The sequence below is a fragment of the Pseudopodoces humilis genome, chromosome 1 (assembly GCF_049639895.1).
Source record: "Pseudopodoces humilis isolate 2021_Gansu_Grassland_sample_001 chromosome 1, ASM4963989v1, whole genome shotgun sequence".
NCBI lineage: Eukaryota > Metazoa > Chordata > Aves > Passeriformes > Paridae > Pseudopodoces > Pseudopodoces humilis.
The window spans coordinates 108,468,468-108,493,655 of NC_142200.1; the positions used below are offsets into that span (position 1 = coordinate 108,468,468).

Here is a 25,188-nt window from a genome sequence, read left to right on the forward strand (position 1 = left end):
AAGTTTTTGAGCTGTTGGATTGTTCCAAAGACACAGAAAACTCTGTTGGAAGGGCACACCAACTATTAGGTGAATACCAAATGTTTTGAGATGTTCTGGATGGGGAGATAAAGGCAAGAAATCTACTTGTTCTTCCTTGTAATGCAGGCTGACAATATAAAATATTTTCAACATGAACATACTCTCAGGAAGTACATAGATCAGTCTACAAACTCTTCCAGTGCCAAAGACTGTACTGTCAAGAGAAGCATTCTACTTTCATAAACTGAAGTAACACAGTTGGGTGTTTTTCCCTCCTTGATGCTATGTAAGTTGAACCGCTCAGCAGCACCCAAGAATATCAAACTGATGCACACACAGTACCACAGCCTGTAACCATGTGATTAGCTTCTGGGCTTTTGGGACTCAGTATGCAGAGCTGGGCTGTGCTCAGCTGGGCTCCAAGTGCCCCAGCACTGGGTTCTCTCAGGACAGCAGACTGTGCTGCCTTTATTTTAATGCTGATTAGCACCATGCCATCATTTTTTTTATGTACAGAGCTGCGGCTGTATCATTTCAATGAAGTAATGAGTATTGCCTACAATATTTCACAGGTAAGGTCAGCCAAGCAGGTCCTATCAATGCAATGGTGATCGTTCCCAGTGAGCTCTTGCTGTGCTGAGCACCATCCTTTTCCTGCCACTGCTGAAAGTCACTGAGAGCTGAGCAGCAGTGGTGAGCTGTGCTGGAGTAAAGAAGGAGTCCTTCCAGAGCAGAATGTCTCTTGTAAAGCCTGTGACTAGCTCACAAGAGGAGTATTAGAGAGGCGTGCACACAAATACACAAGGAGCCTTATGGTTTGTCCTGTTATATGGTAAGAAAAATAATTTAATCCACAGTGGCAGCAGATGTGGATGAAAATTTTAGGACAGCACTTGAAATCTAGGAGCAGCAGCAATTCATCCAGAAAGCTGCCCAGCCTATCTGCTGGAGTGCTGGTGATTTGATTTCAGAGCTGCCATCCCACCCAGTAGCACATGCTGCTGCTTTGGAAATCTCAGCCTTGTCCTTCACAGGGAAGGGAAGCTGGTCCTGGTCATTGGAAATGCCTTTCCCCATTCCCACCATGACCCAAAAAATCTTAAAAATTCAATATAGGATGACTTGCAGGCTTCATGGAAAGCAAAGTAATGGGATTCTTTGGTGTACATGATGCCAGAGTTTATCCTACACACGCACACCCTCAGTAGACCTGCCAGTCTGCAGAGCATACTATTTAGAAATTCTAGGACTCAAAGATCCCTTCTTGTTAGAAAAGAAGCAAAACCCACACGTTTACAGGCTTTCAGGAAAAAGAAATCTACCAACTAGGTACTGACTGCCATTTAACCTACCGGCAAAGCTGTCAAGACCTTGTAATTACAACTACCTGAATTATACTGCAGGTATTGATCCTCCATGGTGTGGAACAAGGGTTATATTTTGACCCCACTTTTCCTTTCCACACAACAGCTGGGGTTTGACAACAACAGAGAATCAATGTCTGGGTAAACCATTAAGGAGCTTTTTTCCCTTCCAGTGATAATTCAATTTAGCAGCTATAAAGAAGAAGTTAATTCTTTGCCTGATAGTGTTTGGCTTTTCAGAGACTTTCTGCCCCACTGTTTCAGAAAATATGCCTGTCTAAAATGGCCAGAGCACTTTATTCAGAATCACCAATTCCCTCCCATCAGTCTTGCATGGGCCTCATTGTTATGAGCCTCTTTAGGATATTTCAACCGAAAAATCATATTTCTATTCCAGTTGCTGTGGAACAGACAGTCTCTCCTGGTGGAAAGAAGAGCTGGCACTACATTGTGGAAAAGAAACGCCTCATAAATGTATTCTTTATTACTCATAAGGAAAGCTTGATTCTGACACATTTACAGAAATCAACTGGCTGATTTTTATGGAAATGCTCTGCTTGATGAAGGAGGGGAGAACTGCTACAAAATAAACAAACAGTAAATAATAATTAAATATAAAAGAAAAGTTCTAAGAATATTGAGGTTTCAAATTTAGGCTCACATCCTGCAATCTGCTTTGGGTATACTTCAATTTGGCTCCACGCAGAACAGCTTGGATGACTGTCGTCTTAAATTGGACGTAATTGCTTTGCTATCTGTGCAGGGGAATCTGTCCATGTATGATCTCCAGTTCCCTTGCCAAATTCCAAAATTATTTTCTTGAAAGGTCTAGGAAGATGGGAGGTGAGGATATTTGGATGGGAATACAGACCACCACTGTAGAGCCAGCACCTGGTGCCAGGCCTGTAAAGGGGCACCATGGTCATTTTGGCAGGTACACACAGCACATTAGATTGCAGTGAATCCATTAGTGGGATTTCAGTCTCATCATTAAGAGTGCAAGGAAATAAAATAATCAAATTCCTCTGAATATAGGGCTATGAGATAGTGGAAAGAGCCTTAGAAATGCCTCATTTTTAAAGTTCAAACTTTAGCTCCATGTCTTTCTGAGATTTGATTCAAAATTGCTAGTGCTTCAAGTACAGAAAAAGTAAAAACACATAAACAAACACCCCTCCTAATTTCAACCAGCACAATACATAAGCAGCAGTTCCAGATCTGGAAGTGGTATCTTACGACTTACTACAAAGCTCTGTCCACTCTGAATATTAATGCTAACAAATTAAATATCTTCATTCTACCATGTTCGTGGTCTCAGCGGCAGGAAGAAGTGCAAAGTGCTTTTTTTCCTGACAGTAGTTATTATTATATATTAAGCTGTATAGTGATTTGTTATTGTGAAAGGTTCCCCAAGCATATTTTCCAAGCCACCTCCACCTTTGTGTAAAGAAGGAACAAAAGGTGAGGCTCACTCCTAATCGGGTTTTTGATCAATGTCAGGAGAGACTGTCTGACAGAGCCAAAGCTCTAAAATATGTGGTCTGTTTACTGGAACCTTTCACTTTCCCTGGACAATTTCTGCAATGCACTGGAGTATTTGTCCATTGTATTTTACATCCAAACAAGAACAATGAACCAGTAGTGGAACATGTGGGTTAACGGGAAATAAATGAAGCTCAACCAAAACCAAAGGTATACAGACAAGCAAAGGAGACAAGGAAAAAATTGTGCGGCCTTTCCCATGTAATTCTAGCTCTGTGTCATACAAATTAGGTTTTAAATTAGGTCTTGTGTAGTCATGAGGTATTGGGAAAGATAAAAATAGACCTTAATTGTGATTCCTTGGTAGTTGCTATACGAAAGGTGTGACATAAGAGAGGACTGTATCAGGGCCGGAAAGTATGAGGTGGGAACATCTGGAGATAATTGGCAGAATGTAAAAATAGACAGTGTAGCCTAATATCATTTTTTTTTCTGTTTCCAGTGTCTGTGATTTTGTGCTAAACAAGCAGTTTTATAAAATCAGCTCAGTATCAAATGAACAAGTGTGACTGGGCTTGGCATGGGGCACCAAATGCTCTGTAAGCACAAGGTTAAGAGCAGGATCCCTTCCCTCACAGGTAGAGTATGTGCCCATCCCCAGTGCAGACAAACATTTTACACTCACATATTCACCGTGCTAAGCATGTCCCCAGAAGCCACAGCCAGAGCAGGACACCTCTCCTGAGTTGATAAGCCAGCTCCTGTTTATCTCTCTCTCTGTATAGATGCAAAGTCTCAATCATGCCACTAACTCTATGCACACATGGAACAAAACCCAAAAAGTCTATGCTTTGGTTTATAAGGTGATTCCAAAGGGTCAGTGTGAAAGCTCATTTAACTGCAATTTGCAAACCAGTATGAACAAGTGAAACAGGGCAGGACTGAGTCTGTCTTGCAGAGGATGGTCTGAGCAGACTTGAAATCACCTCTTGTTTTCTTCAAATGTTCTCTTTCTGGGAAGCCTCCAAGACACACTCAGGCTCACACAGAATATGTGGTTCTTTTCTTGCTAAACTTCAGCAGCACTTATAGACCTTTTCATCTGCAACTGCTGCTGAAGGCAGTTGGCTTCAATTTAAAAAGAAAACCCACAAGATGACATTAAATCACCGCATTACTTATGACCAAGAGTACTGCTATGTTTGCACGCCCCAGTGTCTGCACAGGACATGGGCCAGGCAGGGTGCATAAGGAATAAGATGAAGTAAGTCTTTCAAGGTCAAATGGGAGCTCTAAACACAGAAGGTGGCAGTGGAGCCAGTTATTCAGAGAAAGATCTCAGCCCTGCTTTGCCATGCTTGAGACAAGACATGGCTCCTAGCTGGGCATTACTCAGCAGGGTAATGCCACTGGCCATGGTCAGCAAGCTTAATAAATGCAAGAGACCAAGAGAAGCTGCACAACGAGTACAAAAATACATGACAGATAAAGAAACTGCCCCCAAAAAAGTACATGAGACAGCAGGAAAATCCAGCATAGCTGAAAACACCCAACATAAGCAAAGAGGATTTGAGTCTGTGATTCTTTATGGAATGTGCAATCTGACCTCTTCCAGGGAAAGGGAGTAAGGAATAGGTGCATGTAAACATTTCAGTGTATGCTCATTGAGTACTATGATATGATAAGAGATGAAGTATGATTATACCATATTCTTGGTCAGTTTCTAACAAAAATGCCAAATGAAGAGACAAGGGTTTCAGTATACACTAAAAAGAGAAAGAAATATATCTATTTCATTGTCCTTTGGCAGGAAATGTTGTCCTACCATGATTTCAACAGGCACCACCATTTCACTGTAGTTTATCCACTTTGGGGTAAAGACTTCCTTGGTACATATAACCTATGTGTTGCTTTTCTCCCTCACAAAACCAGTGATTACAGGGGAATGGGGGACTTCTGCCTCCCCTGAAGATAAGCTCCCTGTGTGAGCAGAGTGCTTATCACACAGCAACTATCTGCAGGATTTACAGTTACTATATAGTTCTGAGCAAAATAAAAATCAAGTTGTTTACTCTTTGCTGCTTATTTTTAATTTCTACAGTACTGAAGATCAGAAAGAAGAGAAATTAACACAGGATCAATTTTCCCTCTAATTCAGTAAGCTAGACTGGTTGACAAACTGGGTGAAGAACATGCGCTAAAGCAGTGAGTGGGCCTTGAGGGTAGAGTTTAGAACAATCAAACCTCCCTCCAATCTAGAAGAAGCCAGTTCCTACATTTTTTGAGTTTTCCAATGCTAAGATAATGCTTTTGCTCATCTTCTTTCAGTTCAGATTTCAAATGCATTAGTATGCAGGATGGTATTGCACATATGTGCACAGAGTTTGAAAAATGAGCCCTTCTCCTGCTTGAACACAGGAAGACTATTATTATCATCAGAAATAATAAGATACAGAAGTTTTCCTCAACTTTTGTGCCTTTGTCCCTAGCATTTGAGGAGCACAACCCTGATAATGGTTGTATTTGAGAGAAACTCTACTGGTAGCAGTAACTTCACCCTCCTCACCTTAAACAGCCTCATTTATCTCTACATACTGATTTCCAGTAGCTCCTGAAAGGTGAGAGAAAGAGATTGATGGATCTGTTCATAGGCGAGAGGAAGAAGCTTCCCTAAATTAGGGTTTCCTTATATGATTCCATTACTGTGGGCAAGACAGCTGCTGTGGCAACTGCAGGGCTCCTCAGCAGTCCATGGGGTCTCTCATATCAGAGATTAGCCTTGTTTATACAACCTTGGCTGTGCAGTCCCTTTGCTGTAGCTACCCTTTAGTTCCTTGCTGGCTGGGGCCAAAGAAGGAAGAACTGGGACCCTTCCTATAAAACACTCAGCTCTTTCTGCTACAGAAGAAGAAAGTCAAGTGCTGCATAAAAGCCTGGATTCATTTTTTTTTCCCATTTCCCATTATATGAAATGTTCTCAGTAGAGATTAATGTCTGTTCATGATCAGGCATTACTTCATCCAAGAAAGCAGGAGAACTATTCAGCCATCACTCAGAGAAATAAAAGCAATCTCAGGTCAAATCATCACACTCCTGATTTGATCAAGTCATCATCTGAACTAAGACCACTCAAGGAAAAACAAATGTTTTGAGGAAAACCTCAGAATCTGGGTCATGTTCATCAAAAATCTACCACGACCAGGGATCACACAGAAAAGGTGGCACTCCAGCTCTGTTCTACCACTGACTTGCTGATGGTCTTCACATGATTTACACAGTTAAGCTATCTCAATTAGTAACCTATCATAACTACCCCTGTATAGATTTGGCTTCTCACCTGAAAAACAGGCAGAGAAATTAATTATGTACATGGTTACAGTACCTATTTCTAACTACAACACATATTTATAGCACATGAAGCACATGAATAATTAAAGGCAATTAATTTGTGGATCTCACTAATGGGGTAGGAGTTCTTTAGTTTAAGCGTGCAAGACACCACAAGAGCCTCAGAAGAAGAAATAATGGACAGCATTAACCTTTCATAATTGTTCATAACTGTGTCTGTGTCTGCATTTCCAAAGAAGCACACTGCACCATGGAAAAGTGACTCACAAGGCTCCAGTTTTACTTGCTACTGTACAGCTATGCTGGGGGTCAAAGGTACCTAAAATCAAATGTCTGGACATTACCCTGCCTGCCATCTGCTCCTCCTGCACCTACAGCAAGGTCAACCAGAGGCATCCATCTGTCATTCCACACAACCTTCCTCCTTGTGCTGCACATAGCCCAAAACTGGTACACTTCAGGGGGTCACTTTCCTATGGAGCACCCTGCCCCAGCCAGATGTCCACTATTGGTCTCTCACATTACAATCAACCAGACTAGATGGCTGTTTACTATCTAGAGCTGTCGTAAATAGGCAAAACTTAAAGCAACTGCAGCAAAGGGATATGAAAATATTAAAATAATTCAGTAGATCAGCTTTCTTGTTGGGACAGATGCAGACTGAACCAGATCACATTTAAGATCAGTGTAAATCCAAAGATGGTCTATTGAATTAAATTTTTCTCCTCAAAATTCAATTATCAGAGCAACCAAGATGAGAATCTGAAGCTGTGATCTGACAATGCTTAATTGCTGTACTAGCAAAAGAAAGAAGTTATCAAGAACCAGAAAATAAATTGATGATGCTTGACAGATTTCACTTAGAGCACTTATGTGAATAGCTGCATATAAAAAAAGACCTGCACAGACCTTACATATGTATTTCCCTGAGACTACACTACTGTGGAAAACAGTAGAAACATCCTTAAAAAGATGCATTAATGAATATCTACTAGCTTTTGGTTTTTCAAATAAATGTTCTACTAAATCTATGGGTTTGAAATACAGTATCTGTATTTTATTAATTGCAGTAAAGCTGTGCCTAAAAGATGAACATTACCTGACCAGCTCCTCAAGAATAAACAGTAATATATTTTTAATAATGTGAACTCCAGCAGAAGGACACAAGAAAGCCAGACAAAATTCTCATACTTGCCTTGTGATTTATTTCCATGAAGCAATAATGACTTAAACCAAGATAATCATGCCCTTCTTTCTGTCCACTAAGAATCTGATCCAGTGAATTAAAGAAATTCGAGTGGTCTGACACTGCTGGAAATAAAGAGTATGATCTTTAGACCTGATAGAAGCATTAATAATAAACTACATTTATTTGTTCCTTATGGCAATGAAGCAATCTGGTATCAAGAAGCTCATATATTCAGAAAGAATTCAGAAGATTCAGAAAGAAACCTGAAGGTGTTACTTGGAGCAGCAGAGATGCCAGGGTTTCCCTTTGGTGACGTATTTCTTCTTGGTGTGGAGTAAATGCAGCACTTTTCAAGCTCTTGTATTCTTGTTCATTTTTGTGAGGTATTTCTTAAACAATACTAAAAAATAATCCTCCAATGCATCCACACTCCCATTTTGCATGCATACTGTTGTTGACTGACCTGTACTTGCTGAGCCTTCTCTTTACTAAAGCAGTTTAATGATTTTTATCTTAATTTTAACAACGACCTTTAGACAAGTTCAGGACTATATTTTTTTGTCCTTTCTTCAAATGCTCTGGATCTTTTCTTCAGCTGGACCTTCCACTCTCTTGTTCAAGCCAAGTATTTGATGCAGTGACTGCCAGCATGGACAGGGTCACAGAGAAATGGACAGACATTCTTTTTTTGAGGGAAGCAGCTTGGGCGGCCACAATTCTACCTAAACCTTGCAGCAGTCTCCTCACAGTCTGATTAATTCCTGTTCAAATGCTAGGAAATAAAATTAAAAGAATGAAAACTGCAGGTGCTCCATCACTGCCAGAAATGTTATAGAGTATTGCAATCCCAACATATATGAAAAACAGCCTAAGGGAGCTTTTAGCATACTGACTTAGAACTAAGCAAAGCTTCTTTAAAAAAGAGACCCATTATTCCCCTTCATCACAAAAACTGGCTTTAGAGCGGAGCCATCACAAATATAATTCCATTCAAAGCTGAGTAAATAGCTAGAAGGCTGCTGACAGTAATTCTATGGAAGCACAGCAGTCAGACATACATTTCCAAGGTCTCTCCTTTATATCATTTCCAAACTGTGCCACGAAGCACTCTTTTGGGGTGAAGACTATTCACCCATAACAGTTTAGCTTCTGACTCTTCTATGAAGGCTGTAGGAGATACAGTTTGGTAACTTTAGTGTCTCCTCACAAAATACTTGAGAAGTTGTGCAACATTTTTGTGAAATGCATTACAGCGATGTCTTCTCTACGAGACCCCAAACAGCAGGGTATACACTTCACTCACATTTATCTATCACCTCTATGTTTGTAGAGCACTTAAATGTGTTCCCAGCCCTTGCTGGTGGTTGTAAAGGCTTTGGGGCTCAAAACAGGGGTACTGAAATGCCACTGTCCTCACCAGAATATTATTGCAACTGCAAAGTCACTGATGACTCTCCATGTTGTGTCCCTTGCTGTTGCAGCTCCTGGAAGTAGCAGCCTGAATGTATTATGGGCAAAGCTGTGCATCTCCCCTTTTCCTGTTCAACAACCCTACCACATTCCTGTGACAAACAGCAGTGCCAAGGTCCTCTGCAAATGAAAATGGGGTAGAAGAACGAGAAGAAAGCACGGGATTGATGCAGTCCATGAGCAAACTTGCCCTAGAGGCATTACCTTTACAATCTACAGAGCCTGATGAGTGTACCACAGGGTAGGAGATGTGCTTAATGCACAGGCTGAAATTCTCTTACGCTGAACAATGGACAAATGGATTAGAAAATGGAATAAAAATAAATTAATATTTTAAAACATTGAAATGTGTGGCAAATTCAGTAGACTATGAGGTACCTCTCTCCCTCAGACACATACAGTTCCAAATCCATTATTCTCAGAGTTTATTATAAATGACAAAGTTCCAGACCTGTCTGAAAAATATATCTTCAATAGTGAGCAAAAGCACTATGAATATCAGTGAACCTTTAATACAGCTACTGATTTTATATATGAAAATAGCAAGAGGTACTTATGACTTGTGATTTATGTCTTCATTAAAACACTCAAACCAGACCCTGAAATTCATTGAAATTAACAGTCTTGAGATTGGAACACATATTATAAATGAATGCATTTTTAATCTTACATAATGACAAACATAACACTATTGGCATCCTACCTATCTTACCTGCATAAAAAATACTGCCTCTGCACAAATATATATTGGTTTACTCAGAAAAGCAAACAGAAGGATGTAAATCTCTAAAGCTCATTTACCAGAGTCTTCCACAGTGTTCTGCCATAACCCAGTGCAAAGCCACCAGTTTTGAATTCTGCAAACCTGAGAAGCTATCAGTTCAGTGTCTTGTGTATTTCAGGGCTGTCAAAGTGTAACCATTGCAGCTAATAACTTTATAAAGGCAAAATTTTCTCACTGCCAAATTCATGACTGTTTCCTACTCTTGCACAGATGCACTGTAGAAAACATGTTTTGCTATGAAAAATCAGCCACAGATGACTGGCCTCCTGGAACAACTTCATTTTCTTTCTCACTACAGCTTTGAGGTGCAGGGTGCCACACTGATCTGAGAGCAATCTTCCCCACTTTTGCTAGGGGAGCTACCCTTGCCCAGCCCACTCTTCTCCTCCTACCTCCTGTGGCAGTTTCCAAAGGAATGCCAAAAGGGACAGCTCTGCCAGACTCCTTTCTCTGCACTTTGCAAGGACCATTCAGAAATGCTGCAGTAAAAAATTCTAGGTAGGGGTCATTCTTAGGCTGTAAAGGAGTTACTTCTTTTGGTAACTCATCCCTGGCTGTGATGCTGAGCAACAAAATACGTAGATCTACAAGACTGGGCAGGAGGCAATGTCAGCATGGTCAGCTAATGGATTTTGTGAGCATAAATTGAACAGCTGAGGAACAGCTTGACACTGTAAAGTAGAGAGAAGAACTCATCCTCTCTGATATCATGACAGAGGAAACCACACGAACTGAAGAGTCTTTTTCTCACATGATTGTCTCATTGCTGACTGTAAAAAAAAATGTTCTGGGTCTTCTCCTCTTTTTGGTTTTGTTTCCTTAATGGCACAAGAAGTTATGGATGCAGAGGAAAAACAGAGTACTTAACATGAAATAGTGCTTCATCTGTTGCCCTTTTTAAGCCTGCTCTTCTCCACCTATCTTTTCTACAAATTGCACCTACTGATGGAAGCCTCCAAAACAAGAAAACAGCCCCACAGGCAAAACCAGAATATTCAATTTTCCTCCTTTGCTTCTTTCAGAAGTCTCTTACAGAAATTCCCATTTCTGGTTGTCAGGAACTCTCAGCAGCAGAAAGGCTGACTGAGTATTGTTATCAAATGTAATTTTTAAAAGTATTTTTTATGTTTTCCCAAGATTTATTTGTTTCAACAGCAGAAGATTTGCTGCAAGTTTTAGAGTTATGTTCAAAATCCATGAAGGATATTGAAACTATGCAAAAATGTACTGCTTTCTAAAGTAATATTAATAATACATTTGTAGGTATTGAGGTCCACTCTACCCTAGTCGAGACAGAGTATGGATGTAATGTGTTCACAAGCACTGTGGATAAATTACCTCAATAAATTCTCCGTGCTATAATGTAATCTCCAAAAGTCAACTGGTAAGAATCAGCCTTCCTGATCCAACTGCAGTTCTTCACACAGTCTTGTTACTCATCTGCCAGTGACACCTGACATTGAAACAGCAAATGTCTTTATACATCTGCCACCACAAAACAACACAAAGTAACATCTTAGCTGTTTCTTAAAAAAATACAAACACAAACCTGCATTTTTCTGCAAATCTCTCCCCTGTGTTCCCCCTCAGCAGATCAGATCACACTTAAAAAACATACTTACCTGTGCTTTTGTTCTCAAAAAGGCTGTAGTCAAAGCTTTCCAATACTTTCTACTTAATATTTAAACACAAGAAATAGTTCTGAAATTATCAGTGAAAAGAGCACACTATGTTAGTCCTTTCTTCACAGCAATAAGCATAATATTCTATTCAGAGCCAAATTTTAAAGAAATTCACTTCTATAAGCTCATTCAGTACTTTAAAACTCTGCTGCTTTGATGATTTAAGTACCAGGGTGATCCAAGTCCTTGGTCTGTGTTTCCTGTTCCCTTATGGATGCTGCTTCCCAGTACAAACACACATGGATGCATCTTTTGCACCACATCACGGGCTCAGTAAGAACACACTGCTGTCAAAATAGCACTCAACAGGAACAGAAACTTTTGTTGTAGCCTGTGAACACAGGCCAAAAAGTGGGACACACAGAGGCAGTCTGGAGATACACCAGGACCATGCGTGATCACCATTCCTCCACGGATATAAAGTTTGAATCCCTTCAATCTGCAGGACAAAAGAGGCTTTACACTTGTCTATGCCATGCTAAAAAGGATTGTCTCTGCTAGACCTAAAAATTTCTTCTTGAAACACTGAAGACTGAGATTTCCCAGTCTCCCATAATTGAAAAGACAGGGAGTAAGAGGGAATCTATCATATTTTGCTGTGTTGTCTGAAAAGCAGAACACAACCTGTGAATTTAATTTTGAGAGCAACATGTCTCTAGTCCATAAATTTTGCATTTTTGGTTAAAGATGGTAAAGCCATAATCAAACATCACCTGATTTCCAAACAAGGATTTGGATTCATTAATTCATTTGGATTCATCTCCCATCCTCTGACATTTTGACAGCAGGCACCTGAGGGTGCAGAGAATGTTCCCCCTAGGGGACACATCCCTTTGAGGATTAAATGTAGGATTATTCAACCAGAAAATTTAATTTTAGAAGACAAGTACTAGGAAAGGGATTTCTTCTTTTCATTTACTCTTCGCACTTTTTGTAATAATCTGAATACTACTAAAAATAAAAACAGAAGGATGGCATAACCAATGCCTGTTAATACAAAAATAATTGGCTTAAATGAGGCACACACTCATACGCACAAAAAATAAATGGCCCAAGAATTCTTTTGAGAGTTACAATATTTTTAGCCATATGGTATTTCTTATTAATTGTTATAATTACTAAATAAGAGCCAAAAGTATGCTCAGCACTGTATAACACATCCAAATACTGTCAACCCCTAGCCTCAAAGGCTTACAGTTCAATAGATAAGACACACAGGAACTGGAGATAATGAGAAATTCAGTGACAAAAACAACAGCCCAAGGTCTCCTGGATATTAGGAGGTGCTTTTGGCCCTATTCTTCCAGCTGCATCAGCTACATCCCTCCTCTGAGAATGACAAAAATGGGCTCTAAGCTTCTTCTCCTCCACAGAGTCAGCAGAGAAAAAGGAAGCAAGAAAAAGGGAGCATTTTCGAGGCTTAACAATCCACACTGGCTCTGCAACATATTTTGGGCCCTTAGCAATTTATGCTAATTGACTGTAACCCTCAAGCTGTTCTTTCTGTGATGGGGCTGCTCTGGAGCACAGCCAGCCCATGGTCCACAGAAGCACAGGCTGCTGTGCTGAGCTGCACTGTGCAGCTCTGGGTTGCCACAAAGCCTCTGAACCAGGGGAATGAAGCTGAAAATTTTAATGCAGCAGTGAAAACCACTGTGGAAAAGGCATGTTGCTTTGGTAGAACTGTAGTGCCAGCAGCAGGGAACATTCACAGGAGGGGACAGCAGCCTCCTCAGCACTGAGAAGAGCTGACAGAAGTCATTAAATGGTGTCAACACCTCCTGCAAGAAAGAGGGATCTTTCTCATGTTGGAAAATACTGGTGAAGACAGGTGCCCTGGAACGGAGAGAAGCTTAATAGCTATGAACACTAAGAGATTCCAACATCATCAACATTCAGACCGAGACTTTTCCTCAGAACTGCCTTTCATTTCTGAAACAAATTTTCCTGAAAAGAGCTAGTCAAGTCATAGTCAAGTCTATATACACTGCAGCCCACTCACCCTGCAGCTCTGTAAACTACAAGGAAAAAGGACCTTCCTTTTTCCTGTAGGAGCCCTTTCTCTGACAATGTGCAGTAAGCACTCTCTGTCTTATCCTGTCTCCAGTTCATTCATCTCCACCTCAGAGGCTAGAGGATTTATATCTGATTCCCTGTCAGTCACATACATGCTCAGCAGTGACTTTGAAACTAATGGTCCCAGTCATAAAAGCCCCAAGGGCAAGAAAAGATGCACTGCAGTGTGCATAGCTGAGGCCCAGGGTTCTGTAACTCTTGTAGATGATCTCTCCCATACAGCATTGCTCTGCATGGGAAAAATAATAAATAAAATAGAATAGAATAGACTAGACTAGACTAGACTAGAATAGAATAGAATAGAATAGAATAGAATGAAATAGAATAGAATAGAATAGAATAGAATAGAATAGAATAAAATAAAATAAAATAAAATAAAATAAAATAAAATAAAATAAAATAAAATAAAATAAAATAAAATAAAATAAAATAAAATAAAATCTGTTACTGCCCATTCCTATTAAGCTGTAAACACTACTCCATTCCTGCACATCCTCCTTGTTTGCTCCTGGGAATCAACCTTGGAGGATCCTACTTCCCTAAGCACCTAATGCCCTTTCTCCAGCACAAGCTTCATCCTTAATAACTTTCAGGGCACCTCTGTGCAGTACAGACTGTAATGTGATTAACTTTATGCTTCACAACCTTAGCATTAAGAAGTAGGTCCCGGGGCAGGGATTTAACGTGAGGCTTTCAGGCATGTACAGAACCTTGATCAGAAAAACAGTTCTTCCTTCCTGAAATGGCACAACAAAACAGCTTTGAACTAGGTGAAATGGCCAGGTTCCCTAAGGAGAAAATAGTGTCAAACCCCAGCACTGTTCAACCAAACAACAAAAAATGGAAGATAATTGATCCATTCTACCTCCAAGACAAGGCTGGAAGTCTGCAGAACTTTAAGCCACTTTTTTCCTCTCCCTATGCTTTAAGGCAAAACTAAATCTGTCTGTACAAACACAAGTGTTCTGCCCTGCAAGCATGCAGTTATTAATTTATCAGGTTCTCTCCTTGTTTGTTATCTTTACTTTCCTCTCTTTGACATCTTCATTGTGGTGTTTGTATGTTTATTGTCAATGCCCTCAGCATTGAGAAGATGCAATAGCATAATAAATTTGTAGCCTCTACAGGAGCCAGTGAAATCTAATGCTTTAGAAGATAATGCAAAGTCATCATCCTTCCTATGCAATTCTAACTTAAGGAAGCAGTGCCTTTTCCAAATGCATAAAGAATGAGAAACTTTGTGTTAGAAAACTGAGTATCCCCACAGGCTGTCTGCATGGGAAGTCCAGCAGCAACAAAGCCATGGGTTTTACAAAATGGATTTATAATGTGGCTAGAAACTATACTGCTTTTCACAGTTTAAACCAAAGTACTGTCACTAATACTGGTTCGCTCTGAAAGTCACAATAAAATGCAATGTGAAATCTTCTATGAGTGCACAAAAATTTCAAACTCTTTCATGGTCTACTGCAATGACTCATAACACCTGATTACATTGGTCATCAACTTATCTTAGACCAATATTCCCCAGGGATGAGCAGGAATTGCTAGTTCCTTTTCTAGCAATAAGGAAGGTCCATGGGATAAAAACCTCATGAGATATTGTTTTTTGTGTGGTCTGAACATTTCCCTCTAAGCAGTACTTTAGGTTTCATGCAGAGCTAACTTTACTCTGCCACAGCACATACATTTCTACTGATGATGGGAGTGCCTGGAAAGATATTTACATATTGCTGCAGTAGAGAGTTAGGAACAACAGTCTAATGAATACAGAATAGGCACACAATAAATCCAATCAGCACAAGTGTTTCAATGGGTGTGTGAAATACACCTAAAGGTTGCAAATAAACCTTCAATAAGAAATAGATGTATTTATTATGAATATATTTACTTTATTATGAGGAATATACAGCCATCTCTCTACCCATCCACATTCTTTTGCTTCCTTCCACATGCCTTCTTTTTATTCCGCTCTTCCTTATAACTTGGTCTTAGAAAACACTGAATATTACTTACTAATTCTGAGGCAAAATATTTACAATCTGCATAGTATTACATAGTTTTGAAACAAAGTCTACTCCTTAAAATTCAATGGAAAGGGATCAGATTTTCCAAAATACCTTGGCAGTCCGTATTAGAGAGACGTGCCTCGTGCACTTTTTCAAGCCACCTGCCGAAGTTTCCTGCTCTAGTCACCAGGAAGAAAGCAGGTTAATCTGCTTAGGTATTTAGGAAAATTCACTAAGTGCCAAAATCAGTTATTAAGCATTTTCTGATATGGAAAACCTTGAAATCCTTGGCCCTGGTATGACCAGGAGCCTGGTCTTGAGCAAAAAGTTCAGTAATGGGAAAGTTGGCCAGGCTACACTGCACTATTCCTTCAAACCCTGAAGTGGCAGTTCCTCCTGGGCACTTGTGATGCACATTATGAGATTCACACCAGCCAGAGTGGAGGCCCAGCACCCCAACCTCAAGGAAATATGGCCTCAGTGTTGTGGTTCCCTTGCCTTCTCTTACTGAAGAGCTGTGACCTGCTATAAAATTTTTCTCCTCATTTCCAGACCCTTTTGTGAACCCAGTTGAGGGATGGCTGTAAGTTACCAGAGCAAGGGTAGAGTATTTTTCCTGCTAAGGTCACTTCGCAAATATCTCATGTAGGACATACAACAAACATCTTCCTCTTATCCAAAAATAATATGGGGAATAAAATCACATGAAAGAAGACTTTGGCTTTTCCCAGACTCCGGAGCTCATTCTGCCCTTGAGGTTTCAGACATTGGAGGATACACACAGTTTAAACCAATAATGTACCACAAAACAATACATTCATACCAATTATGTACAGGGCCTTGATTTGTCAAGGAAGTTTTTGAAGATGCCTGTCTTCAAACGAAGGCCAAATGGATGCACTGCTTCTAGAAGCAAAGACTTTCTTCAGAAAGCTAATTTGGGTGATGTTTCACACCAAGGTTTTTCACAGGTGGAGTTCTGAAATCTTTAATTGAGTCAAGTGTGCTTAAGTTTCGGTATATGTTCAAGTTCATTGCAGAATTTTTGTAGATCCACAGAGGGCATCCATATATTTTCTATTTAGAGAAGGGACAGGGATAATACCCATCAGATGCTGCTGAATTAGATGACACTTCGGAAGTATTTCTTCCAAACTGTCCCCACTGCCTGCAATGAGCCTGGTTTTATTAGTCAATTATTTACACAGCCTGCAGTGAACTACAATGGAGACAACTGAGCAGTGAAAGCTGCCAAAACATCCACAGTTAGGTCTTTCCTGCTCAAAAATAATGGAATATAGCATGCCAAGGGGTGGCTGGAGGGAGAAAAGTTCAAAGGCGTTGCAAGTAGTCAGTGACACTTTTAGCATATAAAAATTTCAGCATCTAAACACAGGGGTCTGAATATTGCTTTGGTACTGACACAGTGGTACAAATCCTTGTGCAGGGCAGTTCACACAGGGAGAATATCAGGTTACAATGTAACAAGAGCATCTAACAGCAATTTTTCTGTCTTTCCCACAGGAACACTGTCACAGGCACTGGATAATTCATGGCCATGAGACACCAGTGTACAAGTCGACATGTAAATTTTCTTATTTCAAATTATTGGAACACAGTTCAATGGTGATTCAAGCCCGAGGCTAGTGGCTGCTGTAGGAGCAGTCTGGCTGGGGTTAACAACTCAATTTACATATTTAACTGTCTTTGCTGAATTAGGCCTTGATTGCAATATTGTCAAAAACCATAACATTGTTTCTTAGGCACAGCCAGGAAGAAAAGAAGGCTCTGAGGAATGAAATGTATGTTTGACAGGATATTCTTGTTTTATACTGCAGCACATCAAAGCAAGCTGGGAATATGAAGGCTGGGAATAAAATGCCAATCCTACTATGTCCATGAGAGTTTTGCCATTGAACTCAATAGGACCAATATTTCACGGTTGCTAGGCCTCCACATCAGCAACATTTCTTCCTCCACTTGACACTGCGTCTCAAAACACACACATGAACTTGCACAGGCTGCTATGTCTTTGTTCCTGAAGTTTCATTTCTGTTAGAGACGGATGAATAGACTTTTGAAAGGGAAAATAGAGGAAAGTCACATTTATACTCCTGCCTACTCACCCTCCCTCTAAAACATCTCTCTCAGGGCTTGAGGCAGACAGTGCTGAATCTAAAACAGATTAGACAGATATGGTGTCATACAATGGGGACCACTTCAGGTCAAAAACACAAATAATTCACAATGTAAGATTGAAGTAATATTGTGGGTTTATATCAGATTATTGTTTTAACAAGGTGGTAAGGAATTTTAAAACCAAATCCTTGCAGCATTTTCAAATTTGGCTAAGCGCATGTATTTATATGTATTTACTTAATATCTCTTGGTTTTCTAGCATACTAATCATGGACATTGCTACCAGAATGTCACACAACTGGTGTGTGAATACTTGATGAATATAAACACTGTGAAGAATCCGTGCTCATTAATTTTGAAAAATCTACAGGGTTCTAGTGCAAATAGCACCAGTATAAGTATAAAATTGAAGGTGCTTAATGCCAAGAACGTACTCAGACTATCAAATGATATGTGCAGAGGCATGAATCGCTTGTTTGCAAATAGAAAGAGCAAATATAATAATGTAACTGCCTGTTGGCTTTTTATCCCAAATTCAATGTCAAGGACCTAAACCATGACTGGAAAATCTACAGCTCCAGGCCTGTTCCACATCTTTCTGTGTTTCAGCAAATCTGCAAGAAAAGTGGGGAACTTTACACAATATGTTAGTTGTTTGTGTTGCTATGTCCTGAATTTGTATCTGTTCTTGGCAAAACAAGGCAGAAGATCCCCATCCCACAGATGTACCTCAAACTTGTTAAAGAGTTCACACTATCTGTGAAATCCTACCAAACTGTAATGTCTTTAAGGGCACAAATGTTCATGGAACCAGCAAATTTAAAATAAATACTGCAAGCTATTCATGGGAACAATCTCAGTTCTGGAACGGCAAGAGACATCCGATTCACGGAGTTTTGCTTATTCAGGCAGTAAGCAGGAACCCTCCCTCTTGAATGTGTGTGCAGCTGAAATCTCACTAAAGGGCACATCAAGGACACTGGAGCCAACATCTGATAAGAAAATGTATATTCTATTTCGTTTATTAATAAGATATTTATAAGGTGCATTGGTTTGCTTTTAAAGTCCTCTTTTAAAAGGTCTGTTTTCCAGGACAGGATCGCAAAATGGAAGGTTGCAGCTTTTTTCAAGAAGGCAGTTTTTGCTGAGAAACTGAAGCAACAACCTTTAATTGAATTCTGGGAAAAAGAAGTGTTGAGGCACTGCTTGCTGTGAGCTGCCTGATGGGCAGGCTGTTACCAAGCCACGTGACTCTCAAATACAAATGCCTCAGCCCAGTGAGTATCCCAAAAAAGCTTTGTACATGATACACTGCATAGCCAGAGGCTGTTTACCTTTCTAATTTTTAAGCAAACCAGATGGAATCTGTTGCTGGATAACCACTCCCTGCTGCTGTCTGTGCTCAAGCTAATACCTGCCAATCTAATAGAGCATAACAAAAATACTGTTTTGTTTTCTTTCTGTGAGTCCTTGTGAATGATAGGAAGACACTCTCTGCTGATGTGTATCAAGTGATCCCCAGTACCTTTAAGCCCATGTCAGCTGCACATTTCTAGTGCAGGGATTAATTATACATGGCTTGTGCAAGCTGAGAGCTCTCTGTGGAAGCAGGCAGGCTCATTTGCACTAAGGACACAGTACCTAGTGGTCACAGGAACACAGGGTTTGATGGGAGCTTTTGAAATCATCTAGATGACCTCTGTCTCCCCTGAGAGATAGGTTTTTTTCCACTCAGTGCTTCAGTGGCAGACTTAAATCCTCCTGACTAGCCTGTTCTAGGGTTTCAATACCCTAACCTGATAAAGCATTTTTGCCTGATGCCTAATGTCAAGCTACCTGCTCTATAAATCCATTTCTTCATGTCTCATCTACTACTGTGGGCAGAGAACAGGTTATTCCTCTGCATCTGGCAGCAGTTTTTCTTGTATTGTTACCATGCCTCTTTACCTGCTCTAAATGAGCCATGTGTAATTGTATAAATGAGCCATCAGCGCATACCTTCTTATTAATAACATGTAATTATTCACAGACAGCACTTGGCAATAGAAAGAAAAGCTCCTACTAGGGGCAAGAGGCATTAGGAGGTGATGCTGCTCAACACCTTAAAGAGGTACTTAGGACTGGGTCTTCTCTAATACAGAAATTTTACAAACTCACATTGCTTATCAAATAATTATGAAAAGAGGGATGAACCCCTGGACTTGCTTCAGACTGGAATGGAGTGCAGGTCCTTTCTACAGGGTGAACTTCACAGCAAAGACTTGACTGAGAGGCAGCCAGGCTGCCAGTTAACACAGGGCAAGGCGAGCTGCATCCACAGCAAGGGGATACAGGACTTGTGACAGCCTGTGCTATAAGGCACAGCCACTCACAGCCGTTTTTGCTCATTTTACTACAGAGAGTGGTACATACTTGCAAACAGGAAAACTCTTTCTATTGATATTACTGGGCATCATGCCAGGCTTCCAGATGAAAGAGTGATACTTGGGAACACACTAAGCGATAATGACATGAAGAAGCACTCAGATGGCCGTTTATTTCAGATGCTGTGGTGACAGGTCCTCACACATACTGTAATGCTGTAAGTAAACAAGAAATAAAAGTCCTTGCATTTTTTCAGGAAAATAAATGCCTGAGGAAGAAAGCCCCATACAGAGGTTGTGCACCAAGAGCTTCCCCGGTTACCTGTCCCCACATTTTTCTCTAGCCGATACGCAGCTTGGAAGCCCCGAGTGAACAGTGCACGCATGGCAAATTATAATGTGCATGTTTTATTACAGGAAATGCAAACATATTGTGGCTCATGCTGTAGGGCTTAAATCATCACATTAGGTCTTTATAAAAAATGGAGATCGCTCAGCCTCATGGGAAAGACATTTGCATCTTCATCATTACAGAGGCAACAAACTTCATCCATAAAGATGTGCCTAGAACAAATGGCAGCAAATTGTGGACACATGTTTTGCTTTAATTGGTCCTCATCAACTCAATCTAGCTAGTGACTTCAAAAAGCTCTTACTAAGAAACCTCTTCCAAATTTTTTGTTTCAATCTTTTTATGGTTTTTCTTTCCTCTTAATGTCTTAAGAGATTTCAGATTAAATAGAATCTTTGAAGATACAGTATGAAAGCATACTGTATCTTCACTTCTTTACAGTTTTACATCACGTGTTTAATTACTTATTCATAAATTATGAATGCCTAGGGGTAAAGTAGCATTGCCCGGAGCCCCTGTCCTAGGCCAAGTGTAGCGCAACAATTTTCACAAACTCTACCTCTTGACAGCTGGGATCAGATTCAAGCCAGCTACAACTCTATTCAAAAGAGCAGCTGTTGCTAATGCCATTTTCACATGCTATTCTTGATCAGCATGAATGGATGGAATGTGCTCTTTTTGGAAAGCACAGCAAAATAATATGGATGGCAACCGAATGCTTACATAACTCATGTGAAATTCACCAAAAACCCCAGACATCAGCTACAATCAAAATCTTATTTAGATATGGGTCTGATTTTTAAAAATACAACTAACAAATCCCACTGTTAAAAAATCAAACCAATATCAATATATCTTTTCTTCCAGCCCCAAAGCCAAGCAGCTCTCTAGAGTACAGAGTCATACTGTCTCAGAACCGCACAAACACGGCTGAACGCAGCAGAAACGAACAGAGGAGGAAAAGAATTCACAGATGAGTGTAGCCACTACTGGCCCAGCAGCACAGCTGGGATTCAAGCAAAATGTAGCAAGTGTCATAACAACAAACCAATTTGGAGGTGAAGCTGCTGCTTCCCACATTTTTATGTCACAGGCACATCCACAAGCACACACACACACACACAGAGTTCTCGTCTCTCCAGCTGATCACTGTTACTACAAAATCCACCAACACTTTGTTCCAGCTGTCCCAGGTTTTCTATGTTTATGCAAGCCCTATATTCACATTTGCAAGAATGCATACATAGGGCACTTGTCTCTATAGCCCTGAACCTCAACCACTCACTCATGCCACAGCAGACATGAAGAAAACACTGCCACATTATTGAGGCAGCACCACAGACCCACTTGTTGCAGCTGCAGATGAGGAAGGCAGGCAGGTGGAAGACATTGGTGAATCAGCCCAAAGCAGAATATCCTCTTTTGATATTTTCTCTGAAAGTTTGCTTTCTCTTCAGCTGTACAGCAGCAGCAATTTTCCTCTTTTGTCCACATGAAACAAATAAGACAATGCTGCAGGCCCTTCTTATACCATAAAGAACAGTTACAGGAAATACATTAAAGTAATTTCCTCTTCCTTGGACAGAATGCACTCTCTGGGAGTTTGTTTTTAGCACTGTGATGTAACTGGGGAAAAAGTGAGCTTAGGTAACACACCTCAGTGCATCTAAAAGAAAGTTGATATAATAGAAATTAAGTAGCTTGCCATAGACTTTTTATAAACCAGTGAAAAAAACCATTCCAGATGCCCAAAATATACCTCTTATATAGCTATAGTTGCTGCTGTATTTGTTAAGGAAAACTACCTTTATTACAAGTTTTTGCACTCAGAGAAATAAAGCAGTTTTTTTACCCGTCACTAGAAGTAAGTTCAAAATCCATCTTTTCAAATTACATCACAGAATCGACAATATTGTTGCAGAGTCATACTATATATATGTGTGTGTATATACATATATACAGTTTTCTTGGTTTTTCCCTCCTATATTCAGTGTTCCTTGATTTGCCACCTATCTCTTCAATATACAACCCTGAAAAATACAGTTTAAAGCAGCAGGGATAACAAAGGGGAATTCTGCCAAGCAGGGAAACATGGTATTAAAAAAAATAGAATATTTACAGAAAGACTCAACTCTGTGATAAGATGGATGAACAGTATACTTCCTTCTTTTCCCTACTTGTTGGTAGAAATGTATTTATACAGCTCTGCTTCATACTTTCTTTACAATGAACCTAATGTTGATCCTAAAACCAAGTTATTTTTAGAATTAAATCACATTTCAACATAGCAAAATGCAGCAAAGTATTACAGGTCCTTAGCTATGGTAAATATACCACAGGCCCCACTGCTCTCCATGGGTTTCTGGTTGAAATTCTCTTTGAGGAGCTTCTCCCACACTGCCCTCCAGCCAGGCACCAAATCTCTGGGAGCCAAAACTGTGCTGCTGGGGAGGTCATGTAGGCACATCTGGATTAGCTTTATGCTCAAGCAAAATAACCTTGGGTGTACTTCTGGAGCCTCCCCTCTAATATCATAAGGACAAACCTGTTTCCCCTGTGTCACAGGAGAAGATGTAAATAGGAATAAGAACACCAACAAATCTAGAGAAGCAAAAGAAACCTCTCAATCTATACCCAGATGATCATGAGTAAAGCAAAGATATGATAGTAAACAGATTTCTGTAACAGCCCACAAAATATTCCTTAGATTTAATTTTCACACATCCAATAAAAAAGACAATCCTTCCATTGCTCATTCCAAGCATACTAAGCATGATTTCCTGGTTTTCCTCTTGCTTTGGCCAGAATAAGAGAGGTACATACAAAATTGTCTATGAAAATATCTATACTGAGGGAAGACATTCTGCCAAACTGAAGTTACAACAGTAAAAAACTGGGGTGTTTTTCATTTTTACTGGAAATTAGCAATTTACCTTGCAAAACATGACAGAAAATGGTTAGACTTACATTTTATCTAGTCCTGCTTTATTTAATCTCTACAATTTTGAAGAAAAGTAATTGCTTATGATGCTTGCACGGCAAATTTTCAGTTTACAAAAAAGCCCCAATAGTGTCAATACTGTTTTACACCTAAAACCTTCCCTTACTTCCATGAACAGAGCAGCCAGCCTCTGTCTACACAGTCTAAATTCCACCTGATGTTTCTGCTGGACTTTCATATTGGATGGACTCTTCTGAAAGCCAAAACATAGAAAAAAAAATAAACTTGTCATCTCAGGAATTGACACAGAATTTAGTTCTGTGTAGGCCTAGACTTTTCCTTACTCACACACCTTTTATTGAGTGGTGACCACCAGAAATGTCAAGTGGGATGGATCCCTTTTCCAAAAATGTTGCACTGTTTCTTCCAGCCACCATCCTCTGTATCTACATCTCGTTTTTCTGAGGGTGACAGTTGCCTCAGTTGCAAGGCACAGCAAATCAATTCTATTCTTGTACAAAACTCTACAGAATCAACTGATCCTTCAATTAAACTTCAAATACATCTCTAGATATCTCAGATAACAGGGTAATTTTACTTCCATATGGTTCTTCCATGTACCTGAAGCAAGACCCATGGTTAAGTACTTCCCTGAACTGTGCCCTGCATAAATACTACTATCTTACATAAGGATTTGAATAGTTGCTTTCTTACAGAATAAAAATAATATTTACTTACTAAACAGTTGGCAATAGAGGACCTGTAAGCTTCTCTTCATGGTATCATGTGGTCCTGCTGGTCTGCCAGTTTATTCATGATTCTGTCAAAAAAAAAGTCAAGAGAAGGAGAAAATTAGGTATGAAAAATATAGGCTGCCTGGTTATACCTGTTCATTACAGTGTCAGATGAAGCTTCACAGGAAAATTGTATTGATAAGCACTGGGACATTGCCTAACTGCACTTTGCTTGCTTTAGCCATGCTCTCCAACATCTTTTCAGGGAAGGATAGAGTTATGGCCAAACAGGGAAAAATTTCTCAAGAGAAATAAACACACTGAAAATTACTTTCATGTCATGCTTATGGTTTGATAAAATTAATTTTATGGGAGTCTTTTTAATTTGGAGGAAGGGTCCTCAGTGGAGAAGCAAACACAAAATGCAGACACAACCAGGGAGCTGTGCTGGGCACATGGAGCTGTAGTTTTCTGCCTGAGCTTCCCCTTTTCACATCCCTCAAGAAGTACAATATGGAAAAAGTGCACTCCCTCCTTTCCCAATGAAAATTTCAGTGGTGCCAAAGTGGAGGAGATCCAAAACTCTGCTGAAATAGTAGCACAGAGGGCAGATACGTCCTGGCATTTTTAGCTTCATTTTAGTCAGCTGTTGTCATATTTCTTCCTGATATACCCCACCAGCTACTTGGGCTGGGAAACCTTCTCTGTGTCCCTAGACACTTTCTGTTTCTTCTAAACTGAACTGTCTTGGTGCAGAAGGGACCTCATAATTCTTGTGCCTGCTGTCTGAAAATGTGATGTGGCAAAAATATGTGACCACCCTAACCTCCCTGCCTTTGCCCACTTGGGGAGCAACTAATAATATTTTATGTGTCCTCAGATGGTATTTTAAAATACTTGGCATGAATATTTTTTCACCTCGGTTTAAAAGATATTATGAAAAAATAAATCCCAATCATGCTGATATTAATTATTCACATTGTGAGGAAAATAAATGCATAAATCAGAAGTGAAAAGCAAATGCAGTCCCAAAGCACTGCTGGGAGGAATGTCTCACTGAGTACCCAAACACAAAATTTAAGTTCTTTTTTTTTCCAGAAAAAAGAATTTGCTAAACATTCAAAACTAACTGTGAAAATCAGGACATTGAGATCACCTCCTTGAAAGGCCCTTGGTCAATATTAAAAAGCATGTAGTATTCTCTAGCTTTCAGTTCAACACATTTTCATCTTCT

General features: G+C 39.9%; 1 protein-coding gene across 4 annotated transcripts in view; it reads right to left on the minus strand.

The window, feature by feature from the left end:
* The window catches only part of TMEM108 (transmembrane protein 108), a 161,984-nt gene that overhangs the window by 61,267 nt on the left and 75,529 nt on the right, over positions 1 to 25,188 (minus strand). For 2 of the 4 annotated variants that reach the window (XM_014248441.2, XM_088059027.1), the window contains exon 3: positions 23,959 to 24,040. In XM_014248441.2, coding sequence (XP_014103916.1) covers positions 23,959 to 23,998 — 40 coding nt within the window. In that variant the 5' untranslated portion in view covers positions 23,999 to 24,040. Of the gene's footprint in view, positions 1 to 21,626; positions 21,760 to 23,958; positions 24,041 to 25,188 lie in introns of those variants that run through there. The other 2 variants (XM_088059030.1, XM_014248440.2) reach the window with 1 other exon arrangement.